Genomic DNA, 12,960 nt, shown 5'->3' with positions numbered 1-12,960 from the left:
CTTCCTCGGAGACTTGCTTGTCAGGGTCACACAGCTAGTAAGTGGCAGAGCTGGGACTTGAACCCAGATCCCTGGTCTTAAATGCCGTGCCTTGGGGTGTGATTTGGAGCTGCAGGTGTGAAGAGGTGAGGTCATCAGGGAAGATGACTAGGGTGTGGGAAAGAAGGCACCAGGGCAGGATACATCCATGCTGCTGGCCCAGCCCTGGGTGAGCCAGGCCACACTCGCCTCATTCTAGTCGCCTCTCTCCAATCCTACCTTGACAGGAAGCACAAGCCGAAACTGGAACAGTAGCCCCAGGAGACCAAGTCTGCATGGTCCCTCTAGGGGTATGGGTGGGGAGAGCTGGCAGAAGAGGTCTTGGGAGGGTGACAGCTGCATAGTGGTGACAGCTAGGGGTGAGAACGCAGCCAGGACCATTCCCTCAGAGTCCTGGGTCCGCTTCCTACTTTTCCCCCAAACTCGAGTGACAGTGTGATATACACAGTGGCTAAAAAGCAGGGAGGGCAGGCACAGAATAGGGACAGAGTCAGAGGCTAAGTCAACCAGACCAGTTCTCAGAGGGAGCAGAGAAACTGCAGAGACTACAAGGGGGAAGGGAAGGAGAGAGAGATGAATTAGCCATCATTCCCCTGTAAACCTTAGAACGGAGCTGTTTCCAGAGCAACGGGGCAATACCTGTCTCTCTAGAGGAGATGAAGTTGCCAGGGTAACTACATCCTGTCTTTCTCAAGGACCATCCCAGAATGTGGCACCCACTAGCCGTTACCATAGCAACTGCCTCTTTGCCCCACTTAATCCCATCCCGTCTGTTAGAAGGGCCCTATAGTTGGAGGTGGGGGAGGTAGGAAGAGAGAAGATCACTTGTGAACTAAGTTTGTTCTCTTCCCCTTTTCCATCCCCCTCAGCACATCACCCTGGGAAAACAGGGTCCACTTACTCCTGGGTCCTCACAGTCCTGCAGTATTGTGTATACGGGCAGCCAGGGCAACCCAGGAGCAGGTTTTGAAGTGGAAGGCAGGCAGGTGTTGGGGAGGCAGTTACCGGGGCAACGGGAACAGGGCGTTTCGGAGGTGGTTGCCATGGGGACCTGGATGCTGACGAAGGCTCGCGAGGCTGTGAGCAGCCACAGTGCCCTGCTCAGAAGCCCCAAGCTCGTCAGTCAAGCCGCTTCTCCATTTGCACTCAGGAGCACGGGCAGGCGAGTGGCCCCTAGTTCTGGGAGCAGAGCAGCAGCGTCCCAGTCCTAGTTCCCAGCCTAAAGCCTCACTTGCCTGCCCAGTGCCAGGATGGCCACCATTACCTGCACCCGATTCACAGAAGAGTACCAGCTCTTTGAGGAACTAGGAAAGTGAGTCACACCTCAGGGAGTCTTGGAGGGCTTGGGGGATCAGCCTCTCGGGCAGGGGGCGTGTGCCTATGTGGCTAGAGTTCTCCCATGCTTGCAGAGGAAGGTATGCTGCATGATTTGGGGGCACTGTGTGTGCACAGGATGTCCAGTCAGGCGTTGACACATTTATGTGCCCATCCAGCCTGGGTGTGTGTGTGTGTGTGTGTATGTGTGTGTGCGCCGAAAGGGTAACAGATTGATGGTATATGTAACTACGTATGTAAGTGCACATGACCTGGGTACACAAAGATTCTTAGAAACTTGGCATTTTAAAGGGATTTTCCCACTTGGCGGTGTCCAAGCTGTGATTTTTTCTGTTGTTGAACTTAGATACCTGCATCAGCAGAGAGTTCATCAGCTCCCACCTGGAGACCCAGACTGGAGACACGCTGCCAAGTGGCATATCCCCTTTCCCTTTCCCAGTCCCCTACCAGGAGCAAGGGCTTTGGTACCGAAGGGGTTAACGTGAAAGCGATTGAGATGTCGGGAGGAGGGGAGGAACAAGCGGCAAGCTGGGGGGGGGGATGCCACTGTGGCAGCGCTATGCACAGAAAACAGTAGGCAAAGTTACCCCTCCTGTCGTCCCTCTGATGTTGAGAGAAGGGTAGGAAGTAGAAAAGAGCAAGGTTTCTGAGGGTAGATCAGTAGGCTACAGATATAAGGGAAGATTTCTAGATGTTCCCAGCTGGGCTTGTGGGGGTCCTGGGATGGACGGATCAGGAGTTGGGGGGCAGTTTGGCAGAGTGCCCTATGGACGCAGAAGTGCCCCTACCAGCCCTGCTTGGTTCCTGCTGTAGCAGCAGGAACATGAGACAAGGGGCCCGGGGAACAGATGTGTGCCAGTGTGAGATCTGGAGGTACATGTACCAGTGAACATCTTTGGGAAGAGGCTATATATGACTTCCATGGGAAGCAGATGGGATTGTATAAGAACTGACAGTGGGCGCAGTGTGAACTGAAAAGACACACAAACACTGGTGCAAGTAGACCACGAAGAGACGTGCAAGTGTGTTGCTTGTGTGGAAGGTCTAAAAAATATCAGTGTGCCCTGCAAGAGTGCATGTGCCCAATTATGCAAGGGATGCTCTCGATTAGGTTGCGGCAGAGGTACAGACATGCATCTGCGTGCAGATGTGCGGCAGGACAAAACTGTGTGCCTATCAGTGAACATGAGTGTGCATGAGATGTATAAGGTCACAGATGAGAAGTGTGGACAGAATGTTCTTGAGTGTGCATGTATCTTGAGGAATATATACAGAAAGTGTGTGTGTGTGTGTGTGTGTGCATGCACACGCGTGTGCCTGTGTGAGGCCTGGGCTCGTGTGGGTGTGTGGGTGCTATAGGCATGTGTGAGCTTATGCTAGTGTCTGCATATGTGTAGGAGGCAGAGCTACGGCTGTGGATAAGCATAGCCCCTGAATACACACACACACACACACACACACACACACACTCAGACTATCTAGAGACCTACATATACCCTAGCTCCCTTGTGCAAATGTGTGTTCTTGTTTGTCTCCAGACTTCCTGCTGTTCTGTGTGTCTTTGTGTTGGAAGTGGAGGCAGGAATACACTTTTTAAGGCTGCTCTGGAGGACTGTCTCTTAACTTTATCTGGGACCCATTTCCAGAGTGTGTCTGGTGTTTACCTGGAACTCAGGGCTTCCTGAATAGACAGGAGCTACCTTTCCGGAGTCCCTGAAGCTGGTTCTGTCAGGACTGCGTCACAGAGCACAGTGAAATGGAGTTGCGATGTGATTCCTCCAGGGAGCAGAGCCACACCAAAGTGCTCTTTTGCCCTGAGAAGAGATGGGGGATCATTAGGACTGGGCTCATTCGTCTGACTTGGCTTTCTCAGCCCCTCTGCCTGCCTGGATGTGAACAGATTCTAGAGTAGGGGCAGAATTTTAAGGGATAAGGAACAGAGTTATGGCCATGGCAGGAAAACCAAGGGTGGCAGGGATATCCAGGCCTTGTCCAATCATTTTTAGACCTCTTCCTTCCAGAACTATTGGTGCTCTTAACCTTTTTTAGGTCATTTATTCCTCCAGGAATCCGATAGAAGTCTAAATAGACATTCCCTAAAAAAACCGCACAAACCTTCACAACATTGCATGCAGTGTCGGAGCTTGTGGTCCCTCAGGGGACCGTGCAGAAACCTGCGCTTGAGGATCCTTGTACAAAGGAGAAGGGGCTGTGGTGGGTCCGTTTTATGGCTTGGGTATCTCTGTGACCAGGGCCAGAGCACCCTGTGGAGGATGAGTCGGATGGCTTTTGCTCTGCACCCTAGCCTTAGTCTGAACTAAAGCGGGGGTGTTCAGGGAGGGGCTGCCCCACATGACCCTCAGCCCTGTGACGTTGGGTGGACTGCCACTCCTTCTGGCCTGTACGTTGTGAGGACTAGATAGATGGTGTGTGGAGACACAGTCTCAAGCCTGACACACGGGGGGCTCTGGGGGGCGTTGTTGCAGGGGTGGATGTTACCCCTAAGAATTGGGCAGGCCTAAAGGAGGAACAGAGCCTGCTCCATGTTTATCTTTTGTGTAGAGGGGCTCTTGTTTAGGAAGACGTTGGCCAAGGTCTCCTTGGGCTTTTCTTACGGGGCAGAAGTGATGAAGAAGTCTGCCTGAATAGTTCACCGTTCGGTTGATGATCCTGCATCTTCTAGCTAGGATACTGGGTGGCTACCCAGATTCTGAGCCCCCACCCAGAACTCTGCCCACATAACTATCCAGTCACCTTGCTCAGCAGGGTCTAAAAGAGACTTTGGTTGACCTCTGTCAGGGCTCTGGGTTGCCACAGCCTTGAAGAGGGCTAGCACATCTCGAAGACTTACTGGCATTCTGCCCAGTGAAGACTGGCTTGTCACCAGCTGCCTCTGAGGAGCCTAGGATGCAAGCAGAGATTTCCTTTCCTGCCTGGATGTAGGCCTGAGTCGGGGTTTCTGAAAGTTCTAGATGTTATCAGACTGACAATCCCCTCCATGCCTTGGCACGGAAGCATATGCATTCAGATAAGCTAATATGTTGATTCTGGGTCCCCTAAAGGGTTAGGATGGGGGGAGGCTGTTTCTAGGGAACCAGAGATGGGCTCACTCCCTTCTCCCACCCTGGGATGAAAGAAAGGGAAATGCTTGCTTTGAGTAGACTGCAGTGCTAGCTGCAGGGCCAGGGTGGGCCAAGGTAGCCCTCAGTATTCCCTTCCATTTCCTCAGCCTTCTCTGATGTCCAGAACTGATAGAAAAGCAGGAAGGGTGGTAGTGGTGGTGGTAGTGGTGGGGGGTGGGGTAGAGAGGGACAAGGGAAATTCTAATGAGCTCAGGCAGGCCCCGTGGTAGGAAGTTTCTTCTAGCCATTGCCTCCCCAGGCCTCCATCTGCCCAACCTGCACAGGTTAGCCAAGCAGAGCCTTGCTCTGCAGGCCTACGATTGCTGCTCTGGACAGGAGGAGCCCCAGGAGGAGATTTTACTAGAGAGAGAGAGAGAGAGAGAGAGAGAGAGAGAGAGAGAGAGAGAGAGAGAGAGGATGAGAGAGCATGCAGCCCACTCTTTTCTCTCTAGAAACAGGGATCTGAAGTTGACTCAGGCAGTGCAGGGTAGGGGAGGCTGGTGGAAGTGTGGGTGGCCACAAGTTGACAGGGACTTGGGGGCTGGCCCCTGATCCCAAACCCCTTCCTCCATAGCTTTTCATCCTGTACCACACTGGGGTGGGCTGATCTGTGGGTGGTGGCCTGGCTTTGAGGCAGCTCCCCGTCCCGGGCTTCTAGGTGCTGGATGCTCAAGGCCTCTTTGGGACGCAAGTTCCAATGCTCTGTAGCACGTGTGTGGCCATTCATCCTTTCCCTGCAGTGCTGGAAGGAGAGTGGACGGTGTCATGGTGAGAGGACACTAAGGCACCAGGGCTGCACTTAGGGTCAGGGTTATTCTGCTCCTGAGTCTTCCTACCAGCAACACTGGGGCTCCTGGTGCCTTTCCATCCATTAGCTTGTGCTGAAGGAAGTGGACAGAGCCTACTCATCCATTCTACAGATGAGCAGATTGGAGCTAAAGGAGGTGGCAGGAAAGCTCAAGGGCCTGGTGCCTGGGAGGTTGCTGAGCAAGGCACCATCTGGGGCTGTATCCGTGAAGAGCTTTCCTCTTGCCCATGAGCCGGAGAAAGGGGCAGTGGTCTTGTTGGTGGCAGCAGGTGGCGGTGAGGGGGGTAAGGATGAGCTGGTGTTTATTTTCTGGCCACGATTCGGCCCGGAGTTTACTGGGCTACCTGGGGTGACTCACTTGTTCTTTGTGTGCTTCCCATTTACTGTCAATAAAATGGGGGTCCTCTCTCTCGAGATGTCTGAAACGCCGCCTTCTGTGACCTCCCTCGGTGGCGGAAATCAGTGGATCCTCTGCTCCCACCATGGGTGGGCTGTGGAGACTGTCCATGCATACACAGATGGACACCTCATGGAGGGTGGTGTTTGGTCCCAGGCTACTGGAGGCTACAGTGAGAGGGACCGGAGGCCAAAGGATGAAAAATGGGGAGGCAGGGCCTGGACGGCAGGGAAAGGCACAAGGACAGGGGAAGGGACAGCCTTTCCCGGCTTCTCCGCAACATCAGAGCAGCAAGCAGGCACATGTTCTGGTGCATGCCGCAACCCTCCACCCCCACACAGGCGCCCCCACACAGGCTGAGACACACTGACACTCTCCAAGCCTCCTCCCTTCCTCCTGCCTCCCTCTAAAGCACGGTGACACTGCTGTCAGCAGCCCTTGCAGCCTGAAGCCACAGCCCTCTGTGTGGTGTGAGGGCAGCCCTCTGGGCTGATGTGCACATGCATGTGCGTGCACACACACGCACACACGCACGCATGCACACACTGGCAAATAACATATAGTATGAATTCACCTTCAGTGCAGGGACAGCAAGACAGCACCGCGTGGGCTTCTGGACTCTGCCTCACCACTTACCTTTCCATTTCTCTGGTCTCTATTTCTTCCTCTCCCACTTCCTGTCTCTGGGCAAGCCCCCTGCCCCTGCTCACAGTGTCCCTGAATGCACACTGCCCAAGCCCTGTCGTCTTCTGATCATTTCCATGAACTATTAGGAAGAGCTCACATCAGGCAAGCCAAGCGTCACCCACCCTGCTGAGCAGCAGGTCCTCGGTGTCCACGTTGTCCATAGTATCCGGCGGTGCTATAAGACCTCTGGGACTACCGAACCATAGAATGTTGAGGGTCTTTGTACCTTGGGGTCATAGAAGGGAGAAATTTTTCTGTGATCCTTGTGACCTTTTCCACACACGTTTTTCTGTCCCATCACCAACTTGAATTATTCTTGTTGTGTGTCATACACAGGACTCGTGTGGCCTCTGCCCTCAGAGTGTGCAATCTGATACAAAGCCGAAGTTAAATCTCTCCTGGAATTGATTATTTAGATGCAGCTGGGTGCCGGCTGTGGCGGCACACGCCTGTAATCCCAGCATTTGGAAGACAGAGGCAGGTGGATCTCTATGAGTTCAAGCCCAACTTGACCTACATAATGGGTTTCAGATCAACCAAGGCTACATAGTGACACCTTGTCTCAGAATACCCAACAACAACCTAACAAAAAAGGGGGTGGTTACCCCAACCTTCAGTCCTCAAAATACAGTTGAATAAGGACTAGAAGCACAAATAGGGAATTTGAAACTTGAGATTCTGCTAGTAAGGGACAGGGCTATTGGAGAGGATGCCCAGAGAAGGTGGCACTGGGATCTGGAGGCTAAATAAGAACTCTCCAGAAGGAAGAGGGCATGAGTGTGTTCCCAACCACAGTGCAGATCAGACAAAATCTCTGAGGTGTGCCAGTGACATGCATCTTCCTGGTGGTGCGGGCAGCCTAGGGTTCCACTCTTCTCTGGTTTGCACAGCCCATTCCCAAACTCCCAGATGCTAGGTCCTAGGAGGAGCAGTAAAAGCCTGTGTCCGTAGAAGGGGAGGCTGGTTGGGTGATGGAGACTGGAAAGCCATATGAAGCACTGAGGAGTGGGAGAACTTGGTAACAGGAAACAGAGCCCCCTTTAGGACTTGGCCTCTCTTCCTGGCTGTCAGGGAATAAGGGGTCCCAGAGGGTAGAGTGTCTGAACGTGCAGAGAGAAAGAGGCAGATTTAATCTTAACAGCAGAGAGAACTTCTAAGGATCAGAACTGCTCCTGGTGCCAGCAACTTCTGGAGATGGCATTAAGGCAGGAAGGCAAGCTCCTATTACAGCCCTTGGCCTCCCTGATATCCTCGTAACCAGCGTCTCTGCCCTCACTTGGTAACATGCCTGTAAGGATGGTCTAAGGGACAGCGAGGGGCTGGGATACTCTCCATTCTGTTGAGAGTAACCTAGGGCCCGAGGATACTGCTCTATGGATAGAAAACTATGGCCCAGAAGGTAGTGTCTCACAGAACTGGGCCTTCCAGCCTCTACTTCCACCAGGACATGACTCTCTGATACCGGAGTAAGTCCCTGGGGGTGTGCACCATGGCAGGGGCAGGCCAAGTCAGAAGAGGTGGTGAACAAGAATGCCTCTTTGCCTTTCTCCTGTCTCATTCAACTCTGGCTTGGCCACTAGGCTATATATGTGTATATACACACACACAAACACATATATAGTATAGGGGATATATATATATCCATATCCTCATTTTTCCTTTTTGTAACCCAATCAAGAAAAGGCACGTGCCACCAAAACCGGGAATATGTTGGAACTTCTGTTGATTCAATGTTCTCTTCAACAACCAGAATCTTCTGGTTCTGAGGCCTTCTGTGTCCTCCAAGAGACTTCTGCTGGGTTGGCATTGGAGCTGGGGGGGGTGCAGGACAGCTCGTCCCCACAGCATCTTCTGGAGTCTGGGAGTGGGCGGTGCACCGCCGGGGACAGGAGGAGCGAGGCGAGGTTTTGGTAGCAGGTCTTGGGATGTTCTGGTTGTATTATGTTGTGGCGGGTGGCCATCTGCTCACAGAGGTGCTGTGGAGACAGGGAGAGAGAGCACCCGAAGCCGAGGGCATCCTGGGCCGTATCTCCTCTCATCAGTTTGCCGTCTGAAACTGGCATAGCTCAGTTCTGCTTGCTGATCATTAAGACAGGGTGGCATTGTCAATAAACAAACAAACAAACAAACAAAAAATGAAAAGAAAAAGAGGGCTTGGGCATAATTTCATCCACTGTTAGCTTCCCTGGTGGGAAGGATCTGCTTAAGGTTGCCCAGCGCTGAGACCTGTGGAAACACCACCTCACGGAAGATTTCCTCTTTGCTTTCAAATGGACTCTGCCGGCCACAGTTTTTTAATGATCTTGAGAACTGGGAGATGCTTGTATAAGTTATGGCCACCCTTCCTGCACACTGCTCTCTTTTTCTAAAGAGACTCTTGCCTATTTCTCACAGACCTAAAACACAGCTGTGGACCTAAAGCCAGCGCTCTCTCCCACCCCAACCATGTAGGGTATCGAAAAACAGTGGATGGAATCAGAAGGCCTGGTTCAAGTTTTCTCGACTCCATTTCTTTACCTATTGACCTTTGTAATAAGATACCCTGGGCATGCCAGTTCCCCACATAGCCACATAGGTCCCACACTGTCATCTAACAGGTGACACCATGCTGGTGGCCAATCGTAACTCTTTGCCGACCTGTAGATATTTTAACCGTACCTGTTCTGAGCGCCACATCCCGGGCAGTCAGATTAGCTTGCCTAGGCTAAGTTACTGAGAAGAATAGGACTGGGTTTGAATCCTACCCCAGACAGCAGGTCCATCTGTACTGCATCAGGGTCCTTCTGAGATGACCTCAGCTTGACCCAAAGAGGTGGTAGGTTTGCAGATCTTGACAGAGGGAGGTTTGGAGGAGGGACTGGTCAGAAGACACCTGCCATGTAGCTAGCATTCAAGCAGGAGAATGAAGAGCTCAAAGGATGGTACTAAGATTCTAAAGGCAGGAGGAGTCCATGTTTATAGATCTCAGGGTAATGGTTAGAATGGATCCAACCCTTTGCAGGAGTCACGGGCTCCTTTGTGAAGCTGAAGAAGAATGCAGTCTTTGCCCAGAGCATCCCATGCACAGAATCGTTTTAATGACATTGTAAATGGGCTCATCAAAGCCTAGAGCCTTCCTGGCGGCCCAGGAGGAGGAAATGGCAAGAGGACAAATGCAGAGAGAATAAGGAGTGGCGGTTGGTTGGGAATGGGCAGGAAGAAGTACTGTCGGTGCGGATGAACCACAGAGTCAGGTGTTCAGGGTACCCAGGACCCATAGGGTGGAGCAGGCGAGGCAGATTAGGCCCAGGGGGGTGCTACCAGGGCTGGGGGAAGGGGAGGCACTGGGTGGGCGAGCCTGGCATAAGCATTTCTTCCATGGAGCCTTGGGGGCGGTGACCAGATTGCGGTGGGTTCCCGGAGCGTGGGAGGTGGGAAGACAAGGCAGCGGATGTCGGACATTTGTTCTGGAAGTTTGGCAGCATGAAGGAAGGGGGAATCAGGCAACCAGGCTGCTGAGTTGAGAGGATGGGGGTTGCTTTACTTTATCGGGGGAGGGGTATTTGTGAAAGCAGCCAATGAAGGGAAGTCCTGAGGACTCTGAGGATGCCAGACAAGTAGACTCCAAGGGTGCAGAGTGCAGGGCAAATCCGTGAGAAGGCTGCACCCAGAAAGTCCCCACACAGAAATGTTCCTCTCTGCTGAGACCCCCAAGAGCTCCGTAAAAAGGGAAAGTGACCTGTCTTGGGTTTTCCAGGAGGAAGTTAGTGTTAGGATCCGTCATACCCCTCTTTCACATAGGGAAACTGAGGCCCGCCAGGATAAGTCAGCTTGCAATCAAGCTGGGCAAGGATTCGGGACTTCTTATTTCCATTGGCGCTGCCCCCCGGCTACCATGGCAACTCTTCGAGGGGTTCTAGGCCAGAGATGATTGTGAGAACCTGTGGCTGGCAGTCAGCCACACCCAGGACACCAGGACATCAGCTCTGCTAGTCAGCCAGAAAACAATTTCCCAGTGCGAGCCGCTCTTCACAGCCCGTTAGCACGTTCCCACGTTCTCAGCAGTCGAGTAGACCCGCTTTGCTCCCTCTTCGTGCCAAACGCAGGGTGCTGGGTGAGGCCTCCTTGCCTGCTCACGTTCACTCCTGATGCACACAATCAGGGGGGCCTCCTTAGCCCTAGGGAGAGGCCCCTTCCCCCTTTGCCAGCCCCCCCCTTTCCCCCAAGCTCAGCAGACAGGGTCCATTTTGTTTCCGATGAGGCTGTTTTCATCCTCTTGATGTAATGAAGCCCATACAAGGCATCCTTTCTTGAGCATTTACTATACTCCAGGGACTCCTGCTGAACACATTGTCTGCCTCATTATCGCATTGAATCCTTGAAGCAACTGCTCAGGGTGGGGACTCTATTGCCCGCATTTTATGGGGGAGGAGGCAGACAGACCAAGATGACATCACCGGCTAGCAAGGGGCCGAACTGTGATGGCGGTTTGAACTCGGGTTGGACCACTCTTGCTTCGAACTGCGTTTGCCTGCGTGATAGGCAGGAGCCCTTGACTAGGGTACAGTACCGAGGTCAGACAGGTCTCTGTGCCGTTGAGCCTCAATCTTCCCTCAGCTTCGCGTTGTCAGTGAAGAAACTGAAGCCCCTGGGGCCCACCCCATCTAAGTTCTGAAAGTTCCTCTCTCTGATGCCTGGTGTCTTTGTCTCTCTCACACCTCTCCCTGACTTTATCTCTCAACTAGATGGATAAATTCTGAGAGTGACACACTTGTGCTGCATCATACCCAGGACCTCTTGTTATCACAGACCCAGCTAGAGCCAGGTGATTGTTACCACCTGTCTCCTTGTGCCTGGGAACAATGTTCCCTTCCCCCGCTCCTTGCACTCGGGGACACTGTCTACCTCTGCCCCTGCACCCAGAACAGCCCCCTCCCCCAATCAGGAACCCAGGAACACTTCCACAGGTATTCTCAAGACCTTCCGCCTCCCCACTCCGGCATCACTTCTTCCTCCTCTGGGGCCACTTCTTCCCCCTACTGTCTCCATCTTGGCCTCCTTGATGCTCCTGCTCTGCCTGTCTTTCTGCTGCTAGGCCTTGGCCTGCCTGCCCACCTGCTGGCCTCTGCTCAGCTCAGAGCCCTCCTCCATTTGCCAAGGCTTCCGGGGCTGCGGTCACTTCTCATGCAAGATGAGAATGAACAAACATGCTTTTTTATAAACAAAAGATGAAAGAAGCAGAAGTGAGAGCCGCCGGCTGGCTGCCTCGCTCTCAATCTGGCTCCCTGACTCTCATCTACCCTGTTTGTCTGATTCCCCCGCACGACAGGAAGGGAGCCTTCCTCTGTGTAGATGGAACCCCCATTCATTCTCTACTGTGTCCTATGATCTGTGGTTAAGTGCTCTGAAATGACCACCTCGCCTAGTCTCTGGGAGCACCCAGAGTGGTGCTACCACTGCCCTCTTCAGGGGAGAAAGAGAATCAGAGGCTAAGTTCCGAGTCAGGCAGTCAGTAGGGGCCAGCCAGGACGGGACCTCAGTGAGCTATAGTCCCAGCTCCTGAAGGCTCCGCACCCCTCTCTGCCTTTAGAGGAGCCAGGAGGAAAGGTTTGAGAGTTCCCCTCACTGCTGCCCATTCCTTCTCGCTTGGGGCTGCAGTTTCTGGATCTGTGTGTGAAGTGGGGTTCATAATTCTGATTCCTTCAGGTTGTTGTGGTATCAAGAGGAGTCTAGCAGTACCTGGACTTGAGAGCATCTGTATCCTGGAGCCAGGAGCTGGGCCCTGACTTGGGAAGTGTACCAGAGAAAGGCTGTGCATCTCTGTCCAGGGATGCATGCTAAGGATGTCCTCTGGGGGGCTCAGCATCCCTGCGTAGCCATTCCCTGGTTTACAGAAAAGCTGTGCTGTTCTTGTTCAATAGATCTCACCCCTGGGCCCCTGCTCCTTGGGTTCCGCGAAGCTTCCTGCACCCAGCCCATTCCCTGGCCCCGTCAATCTGATTCCAGGAGGCGGAATATGAACTAGGATAGGAGACAACTGCCAGCAGAGGAGACAGTTAAAATTCCCCCCTCTCATTTTAATGTTGCAATTGATTGCATCCTCCTGACTCACCCTAATGGAGGTCTAGCTGTGAACCGGCCATGGGCCAGGTACTGGTGAGCAAGGCAAGGCCCTACTATCTCTAGGCATCTCAGAAGCCTTTCCGGAGGAGGTCACCGAGACACTTCCCTTTAAGACTTTATAGGAGTCAAGGTCTACAGCTGGGCAGGAACCTCGTAATGGCTCTCAGGCCCATTCCCCTGCGTAGGTGAGATGGAAGTCTCTGAAATACCTGTTGTCTCCTCGTCCTCAGGTGCCCATTTCTGTCCCCAGTGCTCCTGACTTCCTGTCTCATTTCTGTTCCTTTTGCTGTTGTATAAAATCCCTCCCTGCCTGATCTTGCAAGTTCTGTTTATGGAGGTGCTAGTTGGTGGTACTGACACTGGGTACCAAGTGCTAGATGTTAGATTCCCCGTGCTGTGTTGAGTACTAAGTACTAAGTGCTAGACATAAGAACTCGTTAGTTGGGTGGGGGAGACAAGAGAGTGGGTAA

The 12,960-nt window shown here is 52.9% G+C and overlaps 1 protein-coding gene across 4 annotated transcripts in view; it reads left to right on the top strand.

The window, feature by feature from the left end:
• The first annotated feature begins 1,115 nt into the window (after positions 1 to 1,115).
• The window catches only part of Camk2a (calcium/calmodulin dependent protein kinase II alpha), a 62,965-nt gene continuing 51,120 nt past the window's right edge, over positions 1,116 to 12,960 (top strand). Inside the window, exon 1 of one of the 4 annotated variants that reach the window (XM_057788261.1) lies at positions 1,116 to 1,351. In XM_057788261.1, the coding sequence (XP_057644244.1) occupies positions 1,290 to 1,351 (62 nt within the window). In that variant the 5' untranslated portion in view covers positions 1,116 to 1,289. The remainder of the gene's footprint in view (positions 1,352 to 12,960) is intronic. The other 3 variants (XM_057788262.1, XM_057788263.1, XM_057788264.1) reach the window with 3 other exon arrangements.

Source organism: Chionomys nivalis, chromosome 14 (genome assembly GCF_950005125.1).
Source record: "Chionomys nivalis chromosome 14, mChiNiv1.1, whole genome shotgun sequence".
Taxonomy (NCBI): Eukaryota; Metazoa; Chordata; class Mammalia; order Rodentia; family Cricetidae; genus Chionomys; species Chionomys nivalis.
This window is presented reverse-complemented; position numbering and strand designations above follow the sequence as displayed.